The following is a 15186-nucleotide window of genomic DNA, read 5'->3' on the forward strand; positions in this document are numbered from 1 at the left end:
CCATCCTACCACCTCCACACTACCACCACCATCACTACCACCACCATCCTACCACCACCACACTACCACCACCATCCTACCACCTCCACACTACCACCACCACTACCACCACCACACTACCACCACCATCCTACCACTACCATCCTACCACCACCATCCTACCACCACCATCCTACCACCACCATCCTACCACCACCACACTACCACCACACTACCACCACCAATCCTACCACCACCACACTACCACCACCATCCTACCACCACCACACTACCACCACCACACTACCACCACCACCACCACCACCACACTACCACCACCACACTACCACCACCACCTACCACCCACCACCACCCACACTACCACCACCACCTACCACCACCATCCTACCACCCATCCACCACACTACCACCACCACACTACCACCACCATCCTACCACCATCCACACTACCACCACCACCTACCACCACCATCCTACCACCACCATCCTACCACCACCACTACCACCACCACACTACCACCACCACCTACACCACCACACTAACCACCACCACCTACCACCACCATCCTACCACCACCAACCTACCACCACCACACTACCACCACACCACCACTCCACCACCACCACACTACCACCACCACCTACCACCACCATCCTACCACCACACACCAACACTACCACCACCATCCTACACCACCACACTACCACCACCACACTACCACCACCACACTACCACCACCACACTACCACCACCACACTACCACCACCATCCTACCACCACCACACTACCACCACCATCCTACCACCACCACACTACCACCACCATCCTACCACCACCATCCTACCACCACCATCCTACCACCACCATCCTACCACCACCACACTACCACCACCATCCTACCACCTCCACACTACCACCACCACACTACCACCACCATCCTACCACCACCACACTACCACCACCACACTACCACCACCACACTACCACCACCATCCTACCACCACCACACTACCACCACCACACTACCACCACCATCCTACCACCACCACACTACCACCACCATCCTACCACAACCATCCTCCATATGGTGACCACCACCACCACACTACCACCACCATCCTACCACAACCATCCTCCATATGGTGACCGCCACCACCATCCTACCACCACCATCCTACCACCACCACACTACCACCACCACACTACCACCACCACACTACCACCACCATCCTACCACCACCACACTACCACCACCACACTACCACCACCATCCTACCACCACCACACTACCACCACCATCCTACCACCACCACACTACCACCACCATCCTACCACCACCACCTACCACCACCATCCTACCACCACCATCCTACCACCACCACACTACCACCACCATCCTACCACCAGCACACTACCACCACCACACTACCACCACCATCCTACCACCTCCACACTACCACCACCACACTACCACCACCATCCTACCACCACCACACTACCACCACCACACTACCACCACCATCCTACCACCACCACACTACCACCACCATCCTACCACAACCATCCTCCATATGGTGACCACCACCACCACACTACCGCCACCATCCTACCACCAACATCCTACCACAACCATCCTCCATATGGTGACCGCCACCACACTACCACCACCATCCTTCTTATGGTGACCACCACCACCACACTACCACCACCATCCTCCATATGGTCACTACCACCACCACCACACTACCAGCCCGTGTGCGGGAGGAGCTGAGTCCTCGTCAGTTTTGGCGGGAGTTGTGGTTCTATATATAGATAGTGATGGTTCCATCATGTTTTGCATCACACTCCTCCCTCCCTAACCTTACATAACCCCCAAACCCCCCAGTCACAGCTTCCCATCTTCCAGCCTTCTTTTTATTCCCATTTTCTTCTATTTCTTCAGTTTTGATTCGTTATTTGTCTATGTTACTTTCTGTCAGTACCTTCATTTGCCTCTGTGCTCCGTTTTCTGTCACAAGATCCAGAACCTTACCTTCATGTATCATCATAACCTTGAGCCTTACCTTCATGTATCATAACCTTGAGCCTTACCTTCATGTATCATAACTTTGAGCCTTACCTTCATGTATCATCATAACCTTGAGCCTTACCTTCATGTATCATCATAACCTTGAGCCTTACCTTCATGTATCATAACCTTGAGCCTTACCTTCATGTATCATAACCATGAGCCTTACCTTCCTGTATCATAACTTTGAGCCTTACCTTCATGTATCATAACCTTGAGCCTTACCTTCATGTATCATCATAGCCTTGAGCCTTACCTTCATGTATCATAACCTTGAGCCTTACCTTCATGTATCATATAACCTTGAGCCTTACCTTCATGTATCATCATAACTTTGAGCCTTATCTTCATGTATCATAACCTTGAGCCTTACCCTCATGTATCATCATAACCTTGAGCCTTACCTTCATGTATCATCATAACTTTGAGCCTTACCTTCATGTATCATAACCTTGAGCCTTACCTTCATGTATCATAACCTTGAGCCTTACCTTCCTGTATCATAACTTTGAGCCTTACCTTCAAGTATCATAACCTTGAGCCTTACCTTCATGTATCATCATAACCTTGAGCCTTACCTTCATGTATCATAACCTTGAGCCTTACCTTCATGTATCATCATAACCTTGAGCCTTACCTTCATGTATCATAACCTTGAGCCTTACCTTCATGTATCATAACCTTGAGCCTTACCTTCATGTATCATAACCTTGAGCCTTACCTTCATGTATCATAACCTTGAGCCTTACCCCTCATGTATTATCATAACCTTGAGCCTTACCTTCATGTATGATAACCTTGAGCCTTACCTGCATGTATCATAACCTTGAGCCTTACCTTCATGTATCATAACCTTGAGCCTTACCTTCATGTATCATCATAACCTTGAGCCTTACCTTCATGTATCATAACCTTGAACCTTACCTTCATGTATCATCATAACCTTGAGCCTTACCTTCATGTATCATCATAACCTTGAGCCTTACCTTCATGTATCATAACCTTGAGCCTTACCTTCATATATCATCATAACCTTGAGCCTTACCTTCATGTATCATAACCTTGAACCTTACCTTCATGTATCATCATAACCTTGAGCCTTACCTTCATGTATCATCATAACCTTGAGCCTTACCTTCATGTATCATAACCTTGAGCCTTACCTTCATGTATCATAACCTTGAGCCTTACCTTCATGTATCATAACCTTGAGCCTTACCTTCATGTATCATAACCTTGAGCCTTACCTTCATGTATCATAACCTTGAGCCTTACCTTCATGTATCATAACCTTGAGCCTTACCTTCATGTATCATCATAACCTTGAGCCTTACCTTCATGTATCATAACCTTGAGCCTTACCTTCATGTATCATAACCTTGAGCCTTACCTTCATGTATCATAACCTTGAGCCTTACCTTCATGTATCATAACCTTGAGCCTTACCTTCATGTATCATCATAACCTTGAGCCTTACCCTTCATGTATCATCATAACCTTGAGCCTTACCTTCATGTATCATAACCTTGAGCCTTACCTTCATGTATCATAACCTTGAACCTTACCTTCATGTATCATAACCTTGAGCCTTACCTTCATGTATCATAACCTTGAGCCTTACCTTCATGTATCATAACCTTGAGCCTTACCTTCATGTATCATAACCTTGAACCTTACCTTCATGTATCATAACCTTGAGCCTTACCTTCATGTATCATAACCTTGAGCCTTACCTTCATGTATCATCATAACCTTGAGCCTTACCTTCATGTATCATCATAACCTTGAGCCTTACCTTCATGTATCATAACCTTGTAATTATAATAAGATTCTATTATTTATAAAACAACTTGTGATGGAATTTTATGAAAATTTTGAGTTTCTCTGTTGTAAATTTCCTGAATTTTATGATTTATGAAAAACTGAACTGTTTATTAGCGAGAAATTTGTAACTTGAAATTTTTAAGTTGGGTTGTATTGTTGGGCGTTTGTCGTCTGTTAATTTTAAATTTCCGTTCGACATTTTTCTAAATTCATGAGATTATTTAAATCTCTGACATGATCGGCCAAAACCTCTGCTGAAATTATTACTTTATATCCATATGGAAAAGTAAATCTCAAGATATTTTGCTCGTGTGTAGAACACAAAATGTTTGGTTTTCATATGTCTCCATACGACGATCAAGTGTAGGAGAACCCTGGCTGGCTCACAGTGTATAGATACATCAAACATGATGGCTAACAGTTATGATAGCCAGACAAGATGTATTCTGTGTGTAGCCATGTTTTCCTGTGTCGCTGCACGGAGCTGTGTCTCTGGTAGCGACCTGATGTCCCGTGGTCCGATCTACACTGGTCCGCTGTTACAGCCTTGCCAAAGGGCCTCTTGTGACCTCATGTGATCTTCAGTCATAAGCCAGGTACGCAAACCAATAGTAGTTTTGACCTTCGCAGTGGAAGGTACAAACACTTCCCACAATCAGTGCTTCCCATATTGATGACCAAGGGGCCCGAATGGCATAGACTTGTCGGCCATGCTCACACAATTAACGTTGTCGGCGTGGCCGACTTAATTCCCTTATGAGTACTCGTGAAGCACTGACCACCAGATGGGCCACATGCACAGTGTATGTCATCTTGGAACTATTTTTATAGTTTTTTGGTTGTTGATTATATGTTGTTACTGAGGGCCTTAATGACCCAAGGAGTTGATTGCCTGTAGCCCAGCTAACAAAGCAACCAGCCAACCAACTGCATTAGTCCATTGAACACTGGCTTCAGACGACAGTATCTTGTGCTCTCTGTCTTTGAGACCCGGTTGTGAACGCCGTTATTCTGTGTATTTATCAGAAGCTGCAGGTGTTGACCCACACATAAGTATGAAACTTATGTTGATAGTTTCAAAATGTTCACTGGCTCAATATACTTCGCCATTTTTATGGTATTTTTCTTACACTTTCAGATTTTCTCGCCCGTTTTTCAAAAATACTCTCGAGCATTTAATGTTGGACAGTTTCCTTACTTAAATGGTTGAAAAAAAGGAGAATATTCGCCACTCCGTCCCGTTTTCTGTATCTCACGGCTAACACTGAACTTTCCGTTTTCTTTATCATAGTTTTTACCATAACCCAACTTTTTGGTCCACAGTATTCCACTTATATATATTCTCTCTCTCTCTCTCTCTCTCTCTCTCTCTCTCTCTCTCTCTCTCTCTCTCTCTCTCTCTCTCTCTCTCTCTCTCTCTCTCCATGTATCTGGAAGAGGTGAAAGACAAGAGACGCTCTTCTCTTCTCTTCTCGCCCTTGCCTTGCCTCGCCTTGCCTCGCCTTGCCTCGCCTCGCCTTGCCTTGCCTCGCCTTGCCTTGCTCCTCCGCATGAATCACTTGTGTTCTCCACTTCACATTGTTTATTGTTGTCTGTTGAGAATTTATAGAAGCAAACATCCTAAGTTTTGTGTACCTTGGCCCTGTTTGCTTGGCCCTGTTTGCTTGGCCCTGTTTGCACTGGTAATTCTAATGTAAGGGATACAGTTACATATGCACTCCTTCCCCACTCCTCTTTTTCTTTCTTGATTAAGAAGTGGGAAGATTGAATTCCCGTTTTCTCTCATTGCTTATATCGTGGGATTAAATTAGAAAGCTGTAAAGCCGTTTTCTTTCCTGGCTTGATGTTCTTTTAATGTTTAAGAATCGAGGAAAATGTAGCATTCTGATTTCTATCATGCGACGGATTTTATTGGTTGATGTGATTTATGGAGATGTCTATATTACGAATTGGTTTGTTGTGTTTTCCATTATGGTTTAAAGAAGAGGAAAGTTGGTGCAGCATGTCCTCCCGCCTCCCATCCTCCACGCACACACACACCTCCTCCTCCACAGTGGAATCAGCTATACAGAAGGAAGCTGAATATGTAGTTTATTTTCAGGTGTTGGGGGGAGGGTGGGGGTGGGGCAGGAGCGGGGTCCGGGGCCAACATTGGACGCGACCCCCATGTTCTTCCTCCTGTGCGCCCCAGCACATCATCATCATCATCATCATCATCATGTCTCTCACACATACAGAATTTAACATGAAGGCATTAACAGCATATGATGTCTTCCTGTAAGTTTCCCTTACTGTAAGGTTTTAGGTAGAAATTGTCGGAGGAATATGGTTAAATAATATTGTCTCTACCTACACAGATCAATTTTAACATGATATTGATAAAAGGAATTATTTAACACATCCCCCCTCCCCCTTCCCAGGTCGTTTTACATGAAGTTAACAATATGAGGAGTGGAACAAGGTTATCATTGTTATAGAGAACATTTGTAACTGGACAATAACAGAAGAACCAAGATAGCTGAGTGATTTCTTAGATAAATCATTTTGAACATATGATTAACACACGGCACAATGTAACCTGTTCTTCTCCTGCACACATCTTCATTTTTAACATAAAGTTAACATCGTGCCCACGTTCCCTCCCCACACAACTCACGTTCATGTTAACAACGGTCTAATCACGTTTTCTTTCTCTCGTCCCACAGCTCATTTTCAGTGGGGAATACACGAAAGCCATGTCCAAGGATTGGCACTCTGGCCACTTCTGCTGCTGGCAGTGTGACGAGACCCTGACAGGCCAGCGTTACGTGCTGAAGGATGACCATCCGTACTGCATCAAGTGTTACGAGGCCGTCTTCGCCAACTCCTGCGAGGATTGTAGCACCGTCATCGGCATTGACTCCAAGGTCAGTCCTGCGGCGCACCTCTTGCTCGTAACGCGACGACACGAGCTGCACGTATGATGGACCGACCTTCTCTGTACGTGACCCCTCAAGGGTCAGGTCAAAAAAGGCCGTCCATGTCTGTGTCGTACCACTTTGGTCAAGTTGCCGGCCGGTGTGTATGTATGTCGTGTAGGGTGAGGTACGGGTGACGTGGAGGGTGACAGGTTAAACTGGCTTGGTGAAGGTGAGAGAGAGAGAGAGAGAGAGAGAGAGAGAGAGAGAGAGAGAGAGAGAGAGAGAGGGCTGTTCGTCTTGTAAACTCCCTCGTAGTTTACATTTCCATTTCTGTGTCTGTAAAGTCGTAAAACACTCAAGTCAAATATAAGTCCAGAAAGCAATATAGATTTTCCTCACTGTTCATGATCCAGCTGACCCAGAGGGCGGGGCAGTATGTCGTGTGGTGTAGCGAGAAGTATGGTACAACACCCACGGTTCGAACCCCGCGCAACTGTACAGTTCTCATACAGATATCATTTATCTTTGAAGAATTACTTCTGGCAAGCAGAAAGTGAAGGACTTTTGCCTGAGAATGTTTTACTTGAGTCATCGTTCGTGTGGTCCTGGGAGAGACCGTTCTCTGTGAACAACAGTTGCCTGCAAGGTTTTCTTTAATGTCAGGGTTGCTCACGTCATCATGCTCTGTGATAACTGATAAATAATACAGTTAATAAAGCAGGGAATAAATGAAGCAAGCACACGCACCTGTGTGTCTGCAACACAGAACTTGACTTAAGACGTTACATTATGGGTGAATATGTCGTCTGATGACGAAGTAAGACAGATGTGTAGCACACACGCCGACTGGAGGAAAGAAAACGGGAAATGGTGAAAGTAGAGCAGACTTTGGTAGCCAGCCATATGGATGTTCCGAGGAACTTGGTAGTTGACGTTAAGTTCAACTTATTATGATCAGCAGTGTGAAGGTGAGAGGCCTGGCTGCGCGCGCGCCCACACAGCAGAACAGAAAGATAAGAAAAGATATGGTAAACACAGCTCGGGTTATGATAACACACCAGACCAAGCACAGCTGGTACCAAATGTACAGTTTCCTATAAGGATGAATAACCTCTGCTTCATGTGATCATGAGAAAGTTCCAGTACCTTCTCCTGGACGTGCAGGCAATACAGTCATCCAGCAGGCGTGTCTGGATCATAATGACACAGAGTCATCCAGCAGGCGTGTGTGGATCATAATGACACAGAGTCATCCAGCAGCCGTGTGTGGATCATGATGATACAGAGTCATCCAGCAGGCGTGTGTGGATCATAATGACACAGAGTCATCCAGCAGGCGTGTGTGGATCATGATGATACAGAGTCATCCAGCAGGCGTGGCTGGATCATAATGACACAGAGTCATCCAGCAGGCGTGGCTGGATCATAATGACACAGAGTCATCCAGCAGGCGTGTCTGGATCATAATGAGACGTAGCATGGATTGCTCTACCTTTATGTTGTATGTTTACATGTGGTGTGGGAGTCGTGGGTTTGCCTCATCATTCACCAGGGACACGCCTGTGTTTGTGTCAACACGTGTTCATAATGTACACGTTGGTTCATCACGTGTTCATCATGTACACGTTGGTTCATCACGTGTTCATCATGTACACGTTGGTTCATCACGTGTTCATCATGTACACGTTGGTTCATCACGTGTTCATCATGTACACGTTGGTTCATCACGTGTTCATCATGTACACGTTGGTTCATCACGTGTTCATCATGTACACGTTTGTTCATGTGTTCATGCCGCACACGTCTCCTTCGTTTATCATGTTCTTCCGTCGGCCCCCCGCCCCCCTGAGTCGTGTGTCTGTGCCACTTCCTCATTGGTCTGCCAAGATGGCGCGCGCGGACTCGCCACCAGTAAACCAAAGCTACGTCGACTTAAAATGGTTATTTAACACATGTCTTAACGGCCAGCCAGCCAGCCAACCAGCCAGCCCGTCCTGTTGGCGGAGGATACGACGATTGGCATGGGTGGTTTGGGGGGGGGGGGGGTTGATGTGGAGGTAGGAAGATGTGTCCCCGGCAACAACAACAACAACAACAACAACACGGAAATGTTTCCCGCCAGAAATAGATTGTTCGTCTTTTTCCCGCCACAATTTTAAGTTATTTGTTTTTCCCGCGAGATTATATGTACCACTGTTGTTTTCCGCCTGACCTATCATATATATATATATATATATATATATATATATATATATATATATATATATATATATATATATATATATATATTATATATTCAGGGCCCCTGAGAAGAATTTTATCAGGGGTGCAAAGTTTCTTTCGGGTCCTCTTCCCTTCTGCATTAGTCATCCTGTTTTTATCCACTCCGGTTGTACGTCACCAACTGTAAGGCCAGGAGGGAGGGTATAGAAGATGAGAGGAGGGGGTCTGCTTCACGTGTGTGTGTGTGTGTGTGTGTGTGTGTGTGTGTGCGCCACAAGACAAGACAGAATCTACAGACGACAAGTGTTGAAATTCTGGTCCAGCACGACACTTGACCATGGTTGAGAGCTAATGGTGTGGGTAACCTGCTGGTGTGGGGAGGGTGGACAGCTGGTGCGGGGAGGGTGGACAGCTGGTGGTGTAGCTGGGTCGTGACCCGCTTGAGTCACCGGGTTCCTTGTTGACCCCATCTTGACCTGTGACCTCCTGCTGAGCAGTGACTTGTACTGTCTGTGTTGGACGGTCGTCTGCTGGAGGGAGAGTGGACGGCCGGGACACTGGGACACGCGGGGACGGAGGTGGACGGTCCCGGGACGCGGGGGCGGAGGTGGACGGTCCCGGGACGCGGGGACGGAGGTGGACGGTCCCGGGACGCGGGGACGGAGGTGGACGGTCCCGGGACGCGGGGACGGAGGTGGACGGTCCCGGGACGCGGGGACGGAGGTGGACGGTCCCGGGACGCGGGGACGGAGGTGGACGGTCCCGGGACGCGGGGGCGGAGGTGGACGGTCCCGGGACGCGGGGGCGGAGGTGGACGGTCCCGGGACGCGGGGACGGAGGTGGATGACCCCGGGACGCGGGGACGGAGGTGGTAGGTCCCGGGACGCGGGGACGGAGGTGGATGACCCCGTGACAGGAGTCTGGGGTGTCACCTGTCACTGAGGGTTGCCAACTTGATGGTGGTGGCATGGTTGTCACGTGTCTGATGACCGCATTGTGGTTAGCAGCTCCTCCCTCCCTCCCTCCCTTCCTCCCTCCCTCCCTCCCTCCCTCCCTCCCTCCCTCCCTCCCTCCAGCAGGTGTGAGAGTAGCCAGCCAGCCAGGCAGGCAGGCAGGCAGGCAGGCAGGCAGGCGTGAGGGAGGACGTTACTCTCTGAATGATTCCCTTCAGCAGGTCAGTGGAGCGAGGTCACTGCTCCGTCACAAGAGGGGTCAGAGGTCACTAGGGGGGGAGAGAGTCACGACATTGGGGTGGGAGGAGGGAAGGGGGGGGAGAGGGCGAGAGATAGATACACAGAGACGATAGACAGGCAGATACACAGAGACGATAGACAGGTGGGTGACGGGGGGAGGTGGGAGGTTAGGGTAGGTCATGTACCATTATACCCGAGCGTGTGTGACGTGACCTCCTGCCTGGGTGGATGTAGCATGGTGGAGGACCGACGTGTGTGGACCTAGCTTGGGGGGGGTCAGCTGACCTGGGGTGGTTGTAGGGAAGGATGGGTGAAGAAAGTGCTGTACAGCAGGCACTGTGTGGTATGGTATCTAGCAAGATATAGCCACATGAAACACCAGTGTAAACCAAAGACGGATGTAGTGTTGTTGTCTGTTGTGGATGACTGATTGGTCACGAGTGTGAGTGTTGCCCACTGGTACACTGTGCACACCTGGTGTAACCAGCGTAGAACATATACACTACTTGTATGTATGTATGAATGTATGTATGTAGTAATGTGCCTTAGTAGTGATGGGTAGTTGATGGTCAACACGTAACCATGTGTAACCATCATGATTTCTGCCGCTATCCAACCTGATGTTTTCCACACTTAAGCAGCCAATCAAAACAGAGATATGAGAGAAGGCGTCAGCGGGTTGGTCAGATTTCACACATCACACGTCATGTGTGTGTGAGGCAGCCATGTGTAGCATCACTACTCAAGTGTGTAACCACATGGCGAGCCTCATGGGTGCCACATGTACGGTAATCACAACCTCAAGTTATAAAATCATCTTGGTTACAATAATTTGGAAGAGGAAGTGTTACGTGGTAACAGTGTTGTAGTCAGGTTGTGGAAGTGTTGTGTGGTAACAGTGTTGTAGTCAGGTTGTGGAAGTGTTGTGTGGTAACTGTTGTAGTCAGGTTGTGGAAGTGTTGTGTGGTAACAGTGTTGTAGTCAGGTTGTGGAAGTGTTGTGTGGTAACAGTGTTGTAGTCAGGTTGTGGAAGTGTTGTGTGGTAATAGTGTTGTAGTCAGGTTGTGGAAGTGTTGTGTGGTAACAGTGTTGTAGTCAGGTTGTGGAAGTGTTGTGTGGTAACAGTGTTGTAGTCAGGTTGTGGAAGTGTTGTGTGGTAACAGTGTTGTAGTCAGGTTGTGGAAGTGTTGTGTGGTAACAGTGTTGTAGTCAGGTTGTGGAAGTGTTGTGTGGTAACAGTGTTGTAGTCAGGTTGTGGAAGTGTTGTGTGGTAACAGTGTTGTAGTCAGGTTGTGGAAGTGTTGTGTGGTAACAGTGTTGTAGTCAGGTTGTGGAAGTGTTGTGTGGTAACAGTGTTGTAGTCAGGTTGTGGAAGTGTTGTGTGGTAACAGTGTTGTAGTCAGGTTGTGGAAGTGTTGTGTGGTAACAGTGTTGTAGTCAGGTTGAGGAAGTGTTGTGTGGTAACAGTGTTGTAGTCAGGTTGTGGAAGTGTTGTGTGGTAACAGTGTTGTAGTCAGGTTGTGGAAGTGTTGTGTGGTAACAGTGTTGTAGTCAGGTTGTGGAAGTGTTGTGTGGCGGGAGATGGTTTACCGTCACACAACCACAGCAGGACTGACTGACCAAGTGTTGTACTACTCGCGTGTAGTTCTTCATTGTTCTGTCAGAAATTATTCATTGTGTCTCGAAGAAAGAACTATTAACACTTATAATATTTAGTATTAACTTGTACTGAACAGTATCAAGTGAACGGTTGTCACAACATTTGATGTCACTTCAACATTCCACTGAACATGTTCGTATAATTGATTACTTATTACTCAGGTCATTTACATGTTTTATCCTGTGATAACTTTGTTTTCACCGCGGCTTCTAACTACCGTGTTATCATAACCTGACCGGCCTGATAAACTACACCTGAGACATGGAAACTCTCATATGTATGACTGAGCCATGTCTCAGCTCGAGATTATCGTACTCCGCCTTCCTCCTGCGTCATGCCACACAAAATACGAAGTTATCGTACCTGGCCATCATGAAGGAGGGAGTAGGTCGTCGTACTGTGGGAGGAAGTTGTTGTACAGTTGATCCCGGTGATCCTGTGGTGGGGTCTTGTGCCAAGCTGTAAAAATAGTGAAGGTAAATGTGTGTAGCAGAACCAGCTGAGTTGCCAGGCGTTGCTGTAATGCATCACGTGACCTGGCAGGGTGTGATTTTAGCCTTGTGCGTCTCCCATGCATTCGTGGTGTGTGACCCCGTTTACCTTCGTGTCAATTGATTTTGACCTCGTTTGACTCGACCTCTGACCTCTCTCTCCAACTGTCATTAAGACTTCACGTGTTAGCTTTCCTGTTTTGTCTCATGTACTAAAGAGATAATGTTCAGGTCACCTGATGTGACCTGAGACCAGACCAATTGAATCGTCTCACCTGACCTGACCAGCACGCCTGGTAGTACCTCTGCCAGTGTCAGCTCCGGTCCAACCTGACCAAACCTTATGCTCAAACCAGAGTTCAATATTGATAGTAAATATATTATCATGATTATTATCATTATTATTATCATAATTATTCGTGCATGAAGCGTTGAGTCAGTGTGAGGGAAGGTAGTGATATAAGGCCATCGATGTCACAAGGACTATTATCGTGTACATGTGTGAGTGAGGTGTAGCACTGTCTTGTGCCTGTGCGGTATTATAGTATTGTCGTATTTATATCTTACTATTTTCTTGTTCATCATTTATTTCTGTCCTTCGTTAGTCACATGTGGTGACGTAAGGTCAGGTGTGGAGGATATGACAGGTGTGTGGAGGGAAGATATGACAGGTGTGTGGAGGGAAGATATGACATGTGTGTGGAGGGATGATATGACAGGTGTGTGGAGGGAAGATATGACAGGTGTGTGGAGGGAAAAGCAATGATGTGGATTCCAGTACTTTCACCTCGCCTGCACACCTGTCTGGCTCAGATGGGGTCATGTGTGTGTGTGTGTGTGTGTGTGTTCAGCCGCCTCTCTCTCCCCGGCTCTTCGTGTTTGTTTGTGGTAGGGTGGGGGGGGGGGAGGGAGGGGGGTGAGATGTGTGAGTCTAGACAGGAAACGCAGTTGATTAAGAGACAAACGGAAAATAATAAGAAAGCGAGCAATTAAGAGGAAATGCTCGTGATAAAGGAAGTTTTGATTATTGAACAATGATACAGAGATAATATTGTAAATTGAAATACCATTGTATATGATCATTGATAATGATAAAGGATAACAAAGTTATGAAAGATAAAGATGAAGTGGGTCGTCCGGTTGGTTTCTTCCACTGGCGGCAACTGTAGTCACGTGAGCAGTGATGCCATGACCCTGATGCTGCGAACCTGTCATGTTATCACTTGGTCCATCCGGTAGTCTCGCTCTGCTCTGGTAACACTGACTCACCTCTCAGTATAGGAGTGACGACCGGGATGGCAATAGTGTGGGCACCGTTGGGTCAGAGGGAGTATGGGATGTGTGGGATTACTTACCACTCGTGTGTGGTTAAGATGCAAGTGGTGGTTTATGGTTGTTGAGGTTTTTATAGAACATTACGTCACATGACCAACTCTACTGCCTGCTGAAGACGACGAAACAGATGATGATCGATCATCAAGTATCGGCAATTTATGAAAAATAAGTTATATTTAATATATGAATTATTGGAAATGTATAGAAAAGTGCAGATTTATTTTTACGGATGGTAGACATAATTGCAAAACTTTAAGCATGCAATGAACCTGCACTGTTCATGGAATATACCGTAAGAAGAACATCGACAGAATTACATTAGAGAAATACAAAGGTGTAGTTATACCTTAAGAGGTACTCGTTTTCTCACTCCAGCCGCTCCAAAGAAAACGGAAATAAACGAAAAGACACCAATAAATCAGAGTCGTAACTTAACTTCACTGTATATTTTGTAAGAAAAATTGTTGTGTGAAATTCATGTTTTTCACTTCTTCTGGTATGGTTTATTGTATTTTGTAATGATAAGAAATAATGACTAAATTTTGTATGGTCGTGAAGGACATGATTTGTTGGGGTAACTAGTATAAAGACGAGATGGGTTCATAAATTTCAAGCTGCATAGAATATTGATAGTTGTAATTGCACTTACTGATTCATTACTTGTTTTCCTTGTTTTACTGACTTATTTATCCGTTATTGATTATACTGTGATATGTTTTGCTAGCGGACTTATTTATCCGTTACTGATTACAATGTAATGTGTTTTACTGACGTATTTATCCGTTACTGTTTATACTGTAATGTGTTTTACTGATGCTTTACTGTTTAGTTATTCCTGTTTCGTGGCTCATCTTGGTGTCTTGCTCTCATTGCTCATAATTCTTGTCATCTCTCTCTCTCTCTCTCTCTCTCTCTCTCTCTCTCTCTCTCTCTCTCTCTCTCTCTCTCTATCTATCTATCTATCTATCTATCTATCTATCTATCTATATCTATCTATCTCTCTTCCTTTATTGCTGATTTTTCCTTCTTTTTTCGTTTCTTTCATAATCGTCATTGTCATGTTGATCCATCCCAGCAGTGGGATCTGTCATCCAGGGACATACACGTCAGTGTGTCACCGTGTCTCCTGCTCTGATCCTTGTCTTTGTGTCCTGCAGGATCTGTCGTACAAAGACAAGCACTGGCACGAGAAATGCTTCTTATGCAACAAGTGTCAGGTCTCGTTGGTAGACAAACAATTCGGCTCCAAGATGGACAAGATCTTCTGTGGGCCGTGTTACGACGCGCAGTTTGCCACCCGCTGCGATGGCTGCGGCGAGATCTTCCGGGCAGGTGAGTTACCCCTGTAAACCCGTTTTCTCTATGACTTTGATATCATGTAGGGAGAACTGAACTAGATCTCACGGTAGTGGGAGTTATGTTGAATTTGTCACATCGATGGAGTTGCTGATGGAAATTTTGAGAGCTAACTACGCTAGCAGGTAAGGGTGA

At 46.3% G+C, this 15186-nt stretch overlaps 1 protein-coding gene across 6 annotated transcripts in view; it reads left to right on the forward strand.

The window, feature by feature from the left end:
* Lmpt (four and a half LIM domains protein limpet) overlaps window positions 1-15186 on the forward strand; it is a 316740-nt gene that overhangs the window by 201077 nt on the left and 100477 nt on the right. For all 6 annotated transcript variants that reach the window (XM_071693229.1, XM_071693230.1, XM_071693232.1 and 3 more), the window contains 2 exons: window positions 6599-6799; window positions 14853-15027. In XM_071693229.1, coding sequence (XP_071549330.1) covers window positions 6599-6799; window positions 14853-15027 — 376 coding nt within the window. The remainder of the gene's footprint in view (window positions 1-6598; window positions 6800-14852; window positions 15028-15186) is intronic.

This window comes from Panulirus ornatus, chromosome 55 (genome assembly GCF_036320965.1).
Source record: "Panulirus ornatus isolate Po-2019 chromosome 55, ASM3632096v1, whole genome shotgun sequence".
Taxonomy (NCBI): domain Eukaryota; kingdom Metazoa; phylum Arthropoda; class Malacostraca; order Decapoda; family Palinuridae; genus Panulirus; species Panulirus ornatus.